General features: G+C 37.1%; 1 protein-coding gene across 1 annotated transcript in view; it reads right to left on the minus strand.

Annotated features, from left to right (window-relative positions):
• LOC101857501 (general transcription and DNA repair factor IIH helicase subunit XPD) overlaps positions 1–16,315 on the minus strand; it is a 46,389-nt gene that overhangs the window by 26,966 nt on the left and 3,108 nt on the right. Inside the window, exons 2-17 of the mRNA XM_013085559.2 lie at positions 15,352–15,451; positions 14,276–14,353; positions 13,577–13,639; positions 12,131–12,244; positions 11,609–11,725; positions 11,050–11,103; positions 10,191–10,253; positions 9,251–9,374; positions 8,315–8,411; positions 7,904–7,959; positions 7,213–7,381; positions 6,560–6,678; positions 5,255–5,394; positions 3,410–3,511; positions 2,108–2,171; positions 1,500–1,591 (exon numbers count right to left, since the gene is read on the minus strand). Coding sequence (XP_012941013.1) covers positions 1,500–1,591; positions 2,108–2,171; positions 3,410–3,511; positions 5,255–5,394; positions 6,560–6,678; positions 7,213–7,381; positions 7,904–7,959; positions 8,315–8,411; positions 9,251–9,374; positions 10,191–10,253; positions 11,050–11,103; positions 11,609–11,725; positions 12,131–12,244; positions 13,577–13,639; positions 14,276–14,353; positions 15,352–15,451 — 1,552 coding nt within the window. The remainder of the gene's footprint in view (positions 1–1,499; positions 1,592–2,107; positions 2,172–3,409; positions 3,512–5,254; positions 5,395–6,559; positions 6,679–7,212; positions 7,382–7,903; positions 7,960–8,314; positions 8,412–9,250; positions 9,375–10,190; positions 10,254–11,049; positions 11,104–11,608; positions 11,726–12,130; positions 12,245–13,576; positions 13,640–14,275; positions 14,354–15,351; positions 15,452–16,315) is intronic.

A 16,315-nucleotide genomic window follows, 5' to 3' on the forward strand; every position in this document is an offset into this window, starting at 1 on the left:
TTTCTCTCTCACTCACTCTCTCTCTCTCTCTCACTCACTCTCTCTCTTTCTCTCTCTCTCTCTCTCGGAGGTTAAAAAAAGCACCTTTGACCTGTTCCAATGCATCATGTGCTTTGAATGACACTCTTTTTCATTGAGACCTGGTTCTTCTACTATTTCCGTGCTGGATTTTCTACAGCTTTCTTTGATGTCTAAAGTGGTTCACATTTCTCTGCTTCGCAAAATTTATTTTCTTGTAAGGGAACTCTGATGTCAAATCAGTGAGCTTTCAGTGTCAAACAAGTTTGGATTGTGATACAATACGGACTTGTAGTTTATACTTGACTAGTTTACGTTTTATCATTTTTTTTTAAAATGAGAAAGACTAACGTTTTATAACCTACTATTAGAAGGGCACACACATTGCACATTCGAATTTGACAGTCGTTGTGAAACAATACCAGTCCTGCATCTAGGAAATACACATTTTAATCATGTGACAGAGAGGCTTTCCCGCAAAACGCATGTAGTAGACAAAATAAATTATAATCTTTGGCCTAGAAACCGTGAATACTGACCGACCATTGTGTTTGCTCAACGCAGTTGCCCATATTTACATGGTCTAAAGAGGCGTTCACGGCGCCAACGTTCAGCCCCGCGAGTCATAAACCGACAGATGTGATCGTGAATTCCACATAGGTGTGGGATTCATGGTTTCATCAGGCGACTTGGGGCACGGTGTTTATTCACGGTTTTTTTTATTACGTCAGATTACACGTTTGAGTTGAGGTAATTGAAAAATAGGTGTATATGGACATGTATCTCATCAAGCACTATCAAAATATGCACACCAAAAAAACGATTTTCGAAAATTTGTGGAATTCACTGTTTTATGAAGCGACCGACGATGTGGGATTTGGAAAGCAGCTACAATTCAACATGAGCAAATGACTTATCAGCCTGAAGGTCCCTTTTCAAATACAGACCAACACAACAATTGTTTCCTATGTGCTCACTAAAAATATAAGATATTCATCTCTAATCACCGAGATGCAATGTTTAATTCTGAACGCTGACCAGCTTATATATTTGTGATGCAAGCTGACAAATTGAGTAACTTCTTGCAATCCACAAATGGACATATCAGCCAAAAATTGACTAAGGGATCAAATTTGTAGATTTTTAACTGGTTCTATTATGTTCAAATTAAACATGTCCTTTATCACTTCATACTAAAAAATTGTACAAATTCAACCTATAAATTTAATGCATCTATGTCCTAGGTCTAGAATCCGAGAAGTAATTCATTTTGTTAGTCAGCCTCACATTTTTTATTTACTCTCATTCCGCTTCTTTTCAGCTTCTCACTGTTTGTCCACACACAACTTGAGATCATTTTACTTCTCCCAAAGCTTATTATAGATGACAGGATTATAAATACAGTAAATGAACAATCAAACAAATAAAAGAACATGATAATGGTACAAAAGAATTCTTCTCTTTATCTCATCTACACTCACCATGTATATATAGCTGGTGAAGAAGCAAACAACACCATCAGGAACTACGGTCACCATATCCACAAGCAGGTTTCCATAGTTACGGGTCACGGCTGTAAGTGTATGTGAACATTTTGAATTAAACTAAAAGGTACGAACACAAGAAAAGAAATATTATAGCATGGGAGAAAAAAACATTTTAAAGAGATCCCCCAAGAAAAAAAGCATTGTGTGATAGGCAAGCCTTGTGAAATGATGTATACCTTAATGTAACTTGTGATGATTCAAGCTTTAAAATTAAATGATCACAAAACACAATCTTACAACTGATAGGTCAGAACTGGGATAGACTTCTTTTCTTTATTTGTTATTTTATCTCTATGCTTTTTCTTGCCCTTCCATTCTCCCTGTTATCCTATCTCTCTCTTTCTTTTTCCCTCTCACCCTCTTCTATATTGTATAAATAAGTCTCAGATCTCTTAACTCTTTTCTTTTTTTCTTCTTCAAGTAAGAGTTGAAGCTTGAGACTCTTGCTGAGAACCACACAAATGCACATACATTTCAAACTAAATAGTGACCCAAACTAAAGTTAAACAAACACAGAATCCTCCTAAAATATTGGCACTAACCTATATCTTCTCTCGTCTCAAACTTTGAGCTCATAGCCACTTGGTCATTGCCCTTGCTGACAATCTGAAAGACAGGAGACAAGGAAGTCAGATGAAATAAAGATACTTTTCATTGATCCTAGACTGATGAAAGAAACTTGTGAAGTGCTTCCAACAGCTTCAACAATACAAAAGAAGAATACACAGCATAACACATCGATGCAGTCACACAAGCACGTCAATATAAATACACCTACAAAAAAGGTCGCACACTCTCTCCTCTCTCAATGACAAAACATTCAGCATAGCTTAAACAGATCTGCATTGTTTTTACACAGCATAGCTTGTCTCATGTCCATGACTGGTTTAAAAAAATGGTATAGGCTTAACGCCCCTAACATCACTGGTAGGTTATTTAAGAGGCGGAACCTTCGAGTTTAACGCCCATCTCCGAAAGGACTGAGCCAAGTGGGAAATTTGTGTAAAGTGCCTTTCCCAAGGACACAAAGTCGAACCGAGCTGAGGCTCGAACCCCCCCAAACCCGCAATCTCATGATCACGAGTCCGGTAGCCAAACCACTAGGCTACCGACGCCACTGACTAGTTTAGATGACTAAATAATACACACAGACCGGAAAGACACATAATATTTAAGTGACACGGGTGTAACCTCTGAATTATCTATCATATCCATAGTAGGCCTACATGCCATATAGTGTACCTCAAATTTCTCCATGTGGATAAAGAAAAGATGCAGTACTTTTTTTTCTTTTCTGCTTTTTTTTCCTCATCAGTTTGGTGAGTCAGGTATCACAAATCAGTTATGATAGCTGCCATCTTTCATGTGTCACTACATAGCTTAGTTCCTTTCCCTTCATGAAATTCTTCAGATTTTTCCCTTTGAACTGTTACATCTGGCATACTGGACTGGGGCTTATTACTCAGTAGGCTGCCTCGTAAGGCTGGGTTGGGAAACCAGCTTGTAGCTTATCAGTTAAGATTGGTCCAAGGATAAGGATTTTGAAAATTTCAAGACCCAGAAATAATATTGTCATACTTTTACTTTTCTGTATGGAAATGAATCTATGTTTCACTTTTTCCTTCAAGGGCTTACTAACATCACAATTCAATTAAATAAAAGACACAATTCTAAAACTTTCAGAATGAAAACTGCCTTACATGCAAAATAAAGGCTTCATCTTTAACTATTTAAAGTGCAAGACCAAAGGATATCTCTCACCATTGCACTTATGATGAATAAGAAAGCATATAACCGCACACTAACCCATTGAGGAGATTTTGGGCTCTGCTAGACACACTTACCATGGGGCAGATGCAGGGTCTAGCCAATGTCATGGTGAATGTTGCCATGGTGACGGGCTGGAAGTCCAGGATCTTGGGGTACATGTCCAGAGGTGAAAGTGTCTGAAGGAGATGAATAGAGGTCTCTCATTGATGAATACGACAAAACTGTTTATCGTTGACAAAAAAAACACCACACCCAAACAAATCAGTATCTTAAATTCTGACCCTGGCAATTTAAAACATGCTGAGGGCCATTCAATGAAAAATAAAATCACAGTGATACAACTAGCGTGGAGATGATGACCTGCTGAAAAAAAAGTTTAACCCATGGTGGGGCCACTCTTTATTCTCATTTTGTAAGAGGCAACATTCCTCTAACATGTTAAAAAACTATGGTTCTTTCACTGCTAAGAATTTTTTCAGAGGGAGTGTCACTGCGGTTTCATTTTTCATGAAATAACCCTTTGGCTCAAGTACTTACGGCATTTCGAGAAGTTAATTTTTGGTTTAACTTTGCCCGGATTTTACATCTTACCGATACACACATGCACACCAAAATTAGTGCCCAAATTCTCATCTAAACATAATCAACTTTGAAAATGCTAATAAGGACTATTTGTGTGTATGCCTGGTGAAAGGTACCAAATGATGCATTTTGAAGAATCCCTTCTTTTAGCATTTTCATGTAAAGGGATAATTTCAGAACAATATGCTTTTTGAATTTTTAAGATATCTTCAGGGGTTTCTGAGATATGGGTGATTTTATAAGGCAGGGTACGGGAACAAAGTTATGAGAAAAACGGCTAGTTTCCCCTTTGTTTCTGCTTCAAATAGATAGATCTACGCTTCGAGACGACCTGACAACACATTCGCTACTCACAAACCAACTTTAAAAAGCTGCCAAGATAAAAGAACAGCTTCAAAATGTTTATATATGTCTTCAAAACAAATTTGCCACCACCTTGAGCAAGAATTTTCAAGAAATTAGATCTAGGTTTGCGCAGAGAAGAAATTTAAATATGTGATACAATTTGCTCTCCTAAGAATGAAAGGGTGTGGATGCGCAAAGCCTTGCTTTGTTTACACGTTCTAGATATTCATGCGCACAACTCGCCATTAGAGAGGAGAGAGAATGACCTAAATTTTGGTATGCAATGTGATTGGGTTTACTTTATGAATGGACAAGAGAAACCATCCGCAGTGTGTACTCGGGAAACCAATTTTTTCACGCATTTTTCGGGATTATGTAATATACCTCGAGTTATAAAACATCTTTAAAGATGTATTTTTAAGTAAAAGAAACTCAAGTCCTTGTAAATATCGATATATTAATGGCTTAAGAATCCATTTTTAATGGAACTTAGTTTTTGTCAAAAATTTTATTTTTGACCTTTGAAGCCTGATATCTCGGTACGAACAAATGCATCTTTTGGTACCTTATACCAGGCACGCTCACATTTGATTAGAATTGAATCCATAACTTATTAAAACGTTCATTAGCCAGCTATATACTATATTATATTTAACTACACTGATAAACAGATAGACTGGGGTGAATCCTTGGAGGGGGGGGGGGGGGGGGAGGGCAGGTATGGACACGTACAATCTGCAATGTCCCAACTGCGTAGAGAAATAGATTAAAAATCTAAAGAAACACAAATCAGATCCCCCATGATGAGACAATATTGCCTGTTCTCAGGATGCACAGCACACATCAACATAGCAGGACAATGATAAAATGTCAAACCCCTTAGTCTAATTTTTTATTTGTTTTGTTTAAACATTCATTATATTACAATGAAAATACTTCCTTTTCAATTTGCAAAATCCTTTTTATACAAAGATTGTTACAACAGTTCTTACCCCTGATGTAACAACAACAGTCTGAAAGCGATCAAATATTGGTTTGACAGCGATCGTGGCATCTAGGCAGCTGAAATTCATGATGGGGTTTGAGATGGTGGGAGTACGGTCATCAAATGGCTCAATGATCAATGAAAATCCTGGAAAGAAATTTTTAAGATAAAAAGTTTGAACAATGTACTGTAAATATACAATATATGATGATTTCAGACCCTCAAAATTAATAAAACACATAAAATAATTTCAAAAGATATTGGTAAAATGTTCAATGTACACAATAAACTTAAATGACGAATTGCAATGACTAAGGCTAGTTTCAGTAAAATGAGCCCACCCTGTAAAAATGGAAACATCTCAAGGACTACCAAAATGAAGGTTCTGAAATGATATGTATGGTCAACACTTCTATATATGGCTGTGAATCCTGGACAATCACGAAAGCCAGTGAAAATAAAAATAGAAGCAACAGAAATGTGGTTTTTAGACAACTACTGGGAATATTGAGGAAGGAAAAGAAATCAAATGAGGTAGTATTTGATAAAGCCCACAATGGTCACTCACTGTTAAAAACAATCAGGAAAAGACAAGTACAGTTTTTTGGGATACCTGAATAAACATAAAGGTCTTGAACACCTAGACAGAACAGAATAAAAATTAGATCTGTCTATTCACACCTCACCATCATCTTTTTTTGAGTCCTACCTCAAAATAAACTTTCAAAACATTTTTTAGCCTGATCCCATATTTCCTGCCATATAAGTCGCAGAAAAACGTCATAAACCACATTCAAGACATTCTACTTAGAAGGCAATTTCAAACATTCAAATACAACATTTTCGTTCATGTGCAAATTCTCTAGGCATTTGACCTGAGTATTCACATATAGCCACCCAATGCATAACAGAGCCTGCTCCAAAAGCTCAGCTTACACTAAGATCAGTCTGATGACAAACCATAGAAGCAGGAGGCTTGATAGTTCTGAGAAAGTTCTAAATTACTACTGGAAAGAGAGAAAGAAAAATTGTACCTGCGCCAACTAAAGGCTCACATAACTTCATAATAACTCCCGTTCTGTCTCTGCCTTTTGCCGACTACCTATTCCCACAAGGCTGAACAGAGAAAAACTAGGATTTCTTAACAAACCCTCCTAACAATACAAAATCAACCCTATTAGCCGCACATGGAAATAATCCCCCCCCCCGCGTACCCTTCATCTTACAATAACTGTGTAAGTGTGAATCTGACAAACTAACCACAACACAAGGATATACAAATTGTTAAACAAACAGAGGAGAGTAGGCCGACCTTTTGTGTAAGTACTGATGAGAGTAGCAAAGTTTGCCACTAAGGACAGGGATGAGTAGTCCTTTATGTCTGCCAGCTCGAGTGTACGCAACAAGGATTGGAGCCGTTCTGAACAGAACCTGAGAAAAAGCGACGAAAAATAAATGTCATATATTGATAGAGAAACTAGACATGAAACAGAGAGTTTTGTTAGAGTAAAGAGAAGCACATGACAAAATAATTGTCTTTTAGTGCTCCTGTTAAATCGTCCGTAAGCTTCATTTTGTGGTGCCATGGCCGATTGAATTGGTTGTAATTTGAGTTGCTATTTCGTTTCATTTATCTTATTCTTTATATCACCAAACATTTCAATTCCTTCACAAATGAGCTGTAATTCCTATTTACATTCCACTTTCAGAAAATGCGTATGTTTATAGTATAGCCTTTAAAACGCTTGGTTCGCTTATTCTCACACATTTTCCAACATAATTTGGTAAAATCATATGATTTCTCCTGACACCACTGGCTATAAGTTAGCAACAATTGGAGGGTTAAAGAAGAAAAACTAAGGAAAAAAAAGTATAACCCTTAAAAAAAAACCCAAAGCGATGCAATGTGCTTCATAGCAAAATCTATAATACCTCCACAACTGTACCGCATACCGTCAAACCTACCTGAGTGGCTTTCGATCGATGCAGACTTTGGACTGGCAGTCTTTGAGGAAGGACGGGGGACTCTCAGACACCACATGCATCACTCGTAACCGCGTCTTGAGATATTCCACAAAACGCTTCATGAACCCTACAAAGTGTTCTGCATTGCGAATATTTCCAGGAATGGCCTCTGAAGAAAAAAAAGGGTGAACGGAAAGCTAGAAATAATATGAGGGTATAAAAAAAACTACAGCTACATGAATAAGTGGAAAATGCCACCACCCCCCCCCCCCCCCCCCCCCCCCCCCAGCATTTCTTCTACATTAAAATGACAGTCCAAGATGTCCACCTATTTATGACAATCATTTTTCCCTTCAACAATTGGTGGCTATCTTGGACAATTTCAACTGTATTTGATGAATTCAAAATTGGCCAGCCTATAATGTGACTGTGAAACAAAGACATCTTAAAAGCTGAACATTCACTACACTAGGAAAAGCAGGACAGTCTAATCGAAACAAAGTTGAAGGAAAAACTAAAGATCTCCAAATGTAAGACCCTGGGAATAGCACTGCATTTATTTATTTATTAAGGGGATGGAGCTTAAGGAAGTCAATAAGAGAATCATTTTATGAGCAGTGAACAAGGAAGAAGAAGAAAGTAGATCTTGAGCTGTGAATATCAGAATTTTTTAACTGCCAGCTGAGAAAACTTTGCACGACAAGGAAAGCTGAACCATTGTAGAAACTTCGCTGGCTGTTGAGTAATCTGGTCAAAACCATGCCAGGGGGAAATTTTGAGTAAGCTCATAAGATGACTCATCCCTGTCCAAATTTTGACAAAGAAAAAGTATACAGTTCCATTATGTTTGTGCCAGCTGTCTTTTTTTGGTTCCGGAGAGCCACATCTGTTTTCACATCAGGCAGATCCCCAACTGTCTGTATGTTTTATTCTTGACAGTGGTGTTGACAAAGTCTCTGTCAGACTGCCTTATATTTTGCAACAACCAGAGATATTAGTTAGCTAAAAAAATTGAGAATGGCAGAACAAATTAAGAGCATAAATGGCTACTGTCATGGCATGTGAATTGAGTCTGTATCAAATCTAGAAAACATTGACTTACCTTTTAATCTGTTTGCTCAAGTCATCTATGTTCTGGTTGCATTTATCAATTGTTCGACGGGTGATCTTCACACTCATTGATTCAACACATACATTGTCTGGGTAAGAAAGACAACAAGAAAATGGCTCACTACATAACATACCAAAGTGACATCATTCAAGAGCATTAAGTTAACATGATACAGACACAGATCAATGTTTTGTATACAAACCACACTTTTTCAGAGTTTACAAGGTGGCCAAATAAACCAAAAATTTTGTTTAAGTAGAACAAACCATTGGAAAACAACCTTTCTCTCTCAGATCATTTGATCATCTTCAGAAGCAAATTTTTGGTCAAATCTCTGGGGCTTTTGACTAAACGTTCTTAAAACCCATGAGCTAAGAAATTATTATGAACATAGCACTTTTCAAGTGGCAGGATAGAATAAGAAATGAAGAACTGTGGGAAAGGACAGGACAAAAGGATATAGAAGTAGAAATAGGACTAAGAAAGTGGCGATGGATGGGACACACCTTAAGAAAGCCCAGCGGAAATATCACAAGACAGTCACTGCAGTGGAACCCACAAGGAGCACGAGGCAGGGGTAGGCCACGGGAAACATGGAGGAGATGCGTGGAAAGGGACATGAGAGAAATGAAGCTCACTTGGAACGAGCTTGGAAGGATGGCTCAGGACAGAGATAAATGGAAGGAGCTTGTATGTGGCCTATACCCTGCTAGGGGTGAAAGGCATTGATGATGATGATGACTTTTCATATTGGAAAGAGATATCCCTTCCCTTCTGATCTATTTTCAAAAGAATTCATTGACTATTGAAATTTATTCAGAAAATAATTTCTTCACTGATTCTTTCAAATATCTAAAGCCATGTTCAGCAACCTTCTATGATTAAAACAGTTGATTCACAATAAAAATAATCATGTTTTGTTTCTACCTATATTGTGAGCCTCATCAAACACAACAACCGACTGCTTTGAGAGTTCCTTCGACACCATCTCTGCGATTTTGGGATCAAGAAGATAGTAGTAGCTGTACACAATCACGTGAGCTTGACCCATCTGTGGAGAAGTTAAGAGTGACCGAGTGTTGGAGTTAAGTTTAGTTTGAGTTTGAGTAAAGTAAAGGGCATTCACATAATAACAGTCACTTAATGGTAGGAGTGAACAAGAGAGCCATCACATCACATAAAGAAGTAGAACCTACCAGTGGCATCTTCCAGCCACCTGCAGAGTGAGTATGGGCATGTACATATTTATTTCATCAAAATTTTGAGAAAAGAATTAAATTAACACAGCACACTGTTAGATTGAAACAAGAAACAATTCTACTGGTCCAACGAGTAGCAATTCTTATAATTTACCTCACATGTGAGAAGCTTTAATGGCCTGATAACTCTAAAACGTTACCATATTACATTTCCTCATACATTCCCTTAAAATATGATTACATTTGAACTGTTTGTCTCATCTTGCCAGGTTACCATATTTAAAGATTTTAAAATAATCACAGAAATCATCACCAAATTTGACAACAGCACAAGCGCATTCTCAAGTTGCTGAATGGAATGTTGACATCACAATCATTACAAAAGGGAGTTTGTAATCAGCTATACAAGAAACAGTAAGTCTGGCATACTCCAAGTTTCAGAAATTATAGAGATTTTGGTAAAAGTGGCAAGCCAAGTTACAAAACAATCAAAATCACCAAACCATATCCCACTACAATAGAGGCAGCAAAAAAAGATTACAGTTTAAAGTGTTTGTTTACAGCTCCGGTCATAATTATTTCCAGCTCGAGGTCGTTATTTACAACTCAAGGACAATACTTATGGCTTATGGTCATGATAAAATTTACAACTTGAGGACTTTACTTACGGCATGTCTGGCAAGAAAGTAAGGGCACCATCCAGCCTGTCGGCCTAACTGGCGTAGATCATCCTGTGGAGAACCATATAAATGGGAAATATAATATCACCTCAGAGAGTCATTCCTTTGTTTTTGTTAAGTATTGGTTCGGTCTGTTTTTCATATCTACACTCTGCAAAATGTACCCATCTGCATTCACTATGATTGAAACAAAAATGTCAAAGCTTCACAGCTAAAAAGGAAACTATTAATAATATCAAGCCCTGTCCAATACCCTTTATTCATAGACAAGTCCTCTGTTTTCCCAAATGTCAATTTTTTTTCATAGAAATACATAATAGCTATCATAGGACCCTTTTCTAGCAGTAATAAACTATTCTAATAAACACTACAGGTATTGCGACCACAATTCTAAATTTCTCATGAATTCTTTCGAAGTGTATCTCGTATCTAATATGGTCGCTTTTAAGCACAACAGGGTTATCCAGAAAAAAGCTGTTTTGAGAAAATCGAAGGTAAAGTTCTTGCCCCTTGTTCAGTTCCTTCAAAAGACAGGGAGAGTTTTCTCTATAAACAAACAAATATACAAACTAATGAAACCAAACTTCTCTTATAGGTAGGGCAATGCCCACTTTTGGAAACCACCGAAATCTGGGTTAGCCCACTTGTCCTCAAAAGCGACCATATTCTCATTACCTTCCCTCCACCCCCAACCACAACCCAAACAACCCAAAAACCATGTGTCTCAATTTCTCTTATGACACTTTCAATGAACCAACCAAATAGGTTAATAAGAAAAAAAATGCAAAGATAGTGGGAAGGATCTCAATACAATAAGCATCACATAACGATAGCAAAAACAACTCACAAGTCCATAAACGCCAGGAGCCAAAGGTGTCTCGCGACCATGGGCATCAAAGTTCTGTTGAAAACAAACAGTTAACAATAATAACTTCAGTAGAAGGGAAGAAGGTATTTTTTTGTATTTTGAAACATCATGTCTGTAATGAAATCAGCAGTCTGAAAGGCTCTCTGCTTGACAAAACAGAAATGGCCAGCCAGCTTAAGAGTATCAGACCAAAATATGTGAGGAAAAAGAGAAGCACCAATAACTGAAAGAATTAAAGAAATAAGTAACATAACCCTTTTCTTTTTTTTTCTTCTCAAACTCGAACTCAGAGGAAGTTGAATTGTTATGCAGATAGCCACTTTTCCTATTCAGTGTTGTTTATCTTGGACAGTGTCATTATAACAAAATAAAAAGCAAGGGGTTAAGTGAGAAGTGATCTTTTCAACTGGTGATTGATTTGGACAGGTAGCTGTTAACTTAAAGCAGGTTTGACTGTATATTTTGGTTTGGGAGGCAAGCATCCTACCTCCAGGCTAATGAGCCACCCCAAGAGGAACGGAAAACTAAGCATCCATACCTCATAGAAGTCGCAGATTGGCACATTGGAGTTGGTCTTGTGCCGGTTGCGAACAAAAGACGCTGTCAGCTGATGGCATCGGCCGTCTACAACTTTTCCATCTCTCTCTTGGCTCACCTGCAGGAATCATTATGAACTCATTACGCATTTTGCTACACGTTTGAAAAAAAAATACACAGATAGTAGTTTTAAGATTGGTCCATTTATTCCAACAACAACAAACTTCATAGTAGGGAAAGATCAGAGGTCAGTTTGGCGAGTATTTCTTTACTTCCATCACAGTTTTTATTTGCCTGTCTCAAACAGTTGTGCCCATATTATAAGCTTAAGTCCGTAATTACTGACATCTGCACTGTGATAATTATAATAATCATCAAATAGTGTTGTTTGTATCATTATCACCAACATTTTCATTAGCATTACAAAGTTATTATCAAGATTATTTGACTGCCTTACACTAGACCTGTCATCCCCCTCCCCCCACCCCATAACAATATTAGACACAATCTGCTTGTAACCTACCTCTGGGTGGACACACATGTTTTTCCTGGAGCTGAGAGCCAGACCCACAAAGTTGGGCACCTCCCCTGTCTCCTGTATGTAGTAATCTATCAGACCTCGCATCTCCTCCACAACCTGGAAAAGAAGAAAAAATACAACTGCAATCACAATGTCCGACCAAAAACATGACTCACGCAAATCACACTGTTCACGAGGCAAACATTTCTTATAGTATAAGTTATAGTCATGCAGAAAGGAGAATACAGAGCCCAAGTGTCTTACAGTGACACAAAAAGAAAACTTAATTACGTAAGAGTCTGTAATAGTGATTTAATGTAAACAGAAGTTACTTGTGGCAAGAAAGGCATGAAAACATGAGAGTATTGAGAGACAACAAGATTAATGAATTTCTAGAAATGATGAAGGGAAAAAAAATCTGTAACATGACATCAAAACATGCTGCATTTACGCTATCCGAAAAGAAGTGACTGAGAGGGAGGTTGAAAAATTAAGTGCAACAAATCCAATAAAAATAGTACACTAAACTAAATATCTCCCTCTAAGCTCTCAAAGTAAATATAAAACATAATATAGCTGTCCCTCATCACCACCTACATTGTAACACATCACTTTAAATATAAGGGGTCTCTCACAAAAGAAAAAAATTTCACAACTCAACAGAGCAGGACAAAAAATTTGGGTATAGACAGTCACTTTTGAATGTCAAATACCCTGTGTTCCTCATAAAAAAAGAGACTGATGTTAAATTGAACAGGCAAAACAAACAAACAAATTCTCTTTAGACACTCAATTCTACTGTTCATTAATCATACACAATGGGACTTCAAAAACAAAAATCATTCATAACTCAATGTGATCTCTTGTCTCACCCATTTTTCTACTTCTATCAAGTCTAAAAATAATGATCATTTACTCAACACATCTAATATGATCAAGACTCCTTTGTGTCCTCCTCTTCTCTTTCCCCTTAATTCCTTGCCAAAGACACACACAATAATAGATAGCATAATTTGCATAGCGCTAATTCCCACTCAATGCGCTTTATAATCTGTACTATCATTACCCCAGCAGACCTGATAGGATTCTGAAACAATCTCATCTTCCTGGGAAGCATACAGGGCAAGCTGTCATTTTACAGGCACTAAAACACTAATACACTAACAAGTTTTTTTACTTTGTATTGTCAGGTACCCATTCCCACCTGGGTGAAGTGAAGAAAATTTATGTAAACAACCGTTCCCAAGGACACAACATGGAACCTGAGGCTCGAACCCTCAAACCCACAACCTAACGATTACGAGTCTGGTAGCCTAACTACTAGACCACCTACGAAATACAAATACTTACATTTCCCTTATCTTTATTTTCCTACTTCATGATTATAAAAAAAACTATCACTGACATGAGTAGAAGTAATAAAAACTTATGAAACAGTAAAAAAATTACCTTTTCCAATTCAGGAACTGTACGGGAACAATAGATCATTTTCGTAACATCCAATGGATTCACCTAAGGAAATAAAATGTCAGCTAAACAATTCATTGCACAGGCAACCAAGAATTTCATTTGAACTTATTACAATATAATGCTGAATAAGGTTCTCAAGAGCACAACAACCGACAAGCAATACATAATAACCTTGAACATTATGTCAGTGTTGCTGTTTCATCAGTAAGGATGATTTAATTCTTTGTGCAATATAATTAAGATTCTCTCTCTCTCTCTGTGTTAATATCTATTCTATTATGTGTTTGTGTATATTCATGGCAATATTTCTTTTGTGTTCTGAAGATAAAACTTATTTAAAACTATACAGACAAATAAAACTTAATATTGGGTCAGTAATCAGAAAATAGTACATGGATTCTTTCCTCATCTGTCAAATGCCATGATGCTATCATGAATGCTAAGCATATTATACAGCATAGATTTAGATGCCTTCATGATGACCCCTTGAAAGGAACATTGCCAGCTAAAACTGCTGCAAGTGCAGAACTATATAAAGAAACTGGAGGGCCTTCACTCACAGGACTTATGCATTTTCCTGTGTGACAGGAATCTCTGTCTAGAGAAGGAAATAAATTTATAGAAGGAGCTCATTCCACTGAGAGGCAACAAGAAAATTTGCCATATTTAAGCACTCACCCTCATGTAGGCAATGATGAGAGAGAGGAGTGAGACTGTCTTCCCTGTCCCAGAGGGCATCTCCAGCACACAATGACCCTGCGAAAGTAAACAACAATTTAGTTTAGATTTAGTAAGAGTTTTACAGCACTTGCAACACAATGAGGTCATATAAGTGCCAATGAATAGAGGTGTAATAGGGAGTAACAAACACAAAAAAGAAGGAGGGGAGAGATAGAGACAATAGACGTTTGAAAGGAAAGAAGAAGCAAACCACACCAGAGCACCCATCAACCACCCACAAACCACAATTTGCAATTGGAAAAACACAATAAAAAATTAAATAAACACTTACAAGCATCACAAAGATACAACACGTACATACTGACTAATAATAAGCACACATAAAATTACCACAAAGATGAAGGCTAAAGATGAAAGAAGTTGAGAGAAAAATAGAATAGTGTTAGGAATTAGTAAATAAAGAGCAAAAATTTTAGGTCACTCTATGCGAGGAGTTGGGAATGAGGGTTGTCCTGCCCCCCAAGACAGCCTGGCGGGGATCAAGAGTAAGCGCCAAACAAAACCAAAAAAAACACACTTAACACTTAGACTAATACGCACATTATTTTCAACATCAGAGCATCATCATTGTCATTGTCACCGTAAACAATCATCATCATCATGATCACCCTCACCATCACCACCGACTAAACAATTCCCCTTTTTCTTGTTTCGTTTTTCTAGAAAACATAACAATTTGCACTGTCAATACATTTTTATGTAACCAACAAATATGGGAACCAAAATCAGGACACGGGGAAAAAAAAAAGGAAAAAAAAAAGGAGGACAGAAAGGCAATGGAAAAAAAGAGGTGTATTACTATCAGTATAAGATGGTATCATCTATCAATTACATTGTCTTGGTTGTCTGTGAACATTTCTCATTCATCCAGTTTATTTTTCTCTTTCTCTCACTTTCCCATTTCTACTCTCACTCCTTGTTTTTCCTCTCTTCCTTTCCTTCTTCTCCCTCTCTTTTGCTCTGTATGACAAGACATTTCTGAAATTTCTGAATTACCCCGGTCAAGGACTCACCTTAGCATCGAGAGCTTTCTTTAGTTCCTGCATGTACAGGAACTGCTCCGGGTAGATATAGTCATACGGGAAGTAAACAAGTAGGCCATCAACATTGAGCCTGAAAAAGTCAGAGAAACACAACATCATGTTATTATTTGTATGTACATCAAAAAGATCAGATAAATCTGTGATCAGCATAAAATTATTTAACAGTTCAATAAAATCCTTTTTACTATATATATATGGTGTTTTAAACCTGAATAATTACTAAATCTAGATCTAATGAGACTTGTTTTCTAATATTAATAGGCCCTAAAACTAAGATAATGATGGCTGAATTGTAAATGAAATTTGGAAGAGGCTAGCCGTACTTAATGACGGCTAGACTACTTATTCTAAATATGTTGGCAAGACTGACCATTTAAAAAAAAATAGGCCTACTGAATTGTAAATATAAATTTTTAGTGTGCAGTACCTAAAGTATTTGTACTTGAGACGAATCCAGGTGCCTTAATGACTGTGCAAGTATTTTAAACCTCAAGTTTTCTAATGTTAATAGGGCCTAAGATAAGTACGGCTAGACTGGCAGTCTAGCCGTACCAGAGAGTTTACAGTAATACTAGAGAGACAGCACTTCGCCCGGATGCGCGTATCTGGGTCACCAGCTGATCGTGGAGAAACGCGCGGTAAACAAAACAAACTGCGTCCGTTGTTCAAGGCATTTACGTTGATTGCAGACAAGCATGGCCGCGGTTAGCACGAAATGTCAATGGCGTTCTACTATAAACTGCACCTATTAGAATTAAAATCTGAGTTTCTTTCGATTTCCAAAGGATGACGAATATATTTTGATGAATAGAAAAATTTAGATAAAAATAATGACAACGTGATTGTGGTCCTATCAGACTGATACTCCATGCAAAAACTCAACACACGTCAGCTTTGTTACATCAGCTATAAATAGGGTTGTTGTTTTTTTTCC

Source organism: Aplysia californica, unplaced genomic scaffold (genome assembly GCF_000002075.1).
Source record: "Aplysia californica isolate F4 #8 unplaced genomic scaffold, AplCal3.0 scaffold00387, whole genome shotgun sequence".
NCBI classification, from domain to species: domain Eukaryota; kingdom Metazoa; phylum Mollusca; class Gastropoda; order Aplysiida; family Aplysiidae; genus Aplysia; species Aplysia californica.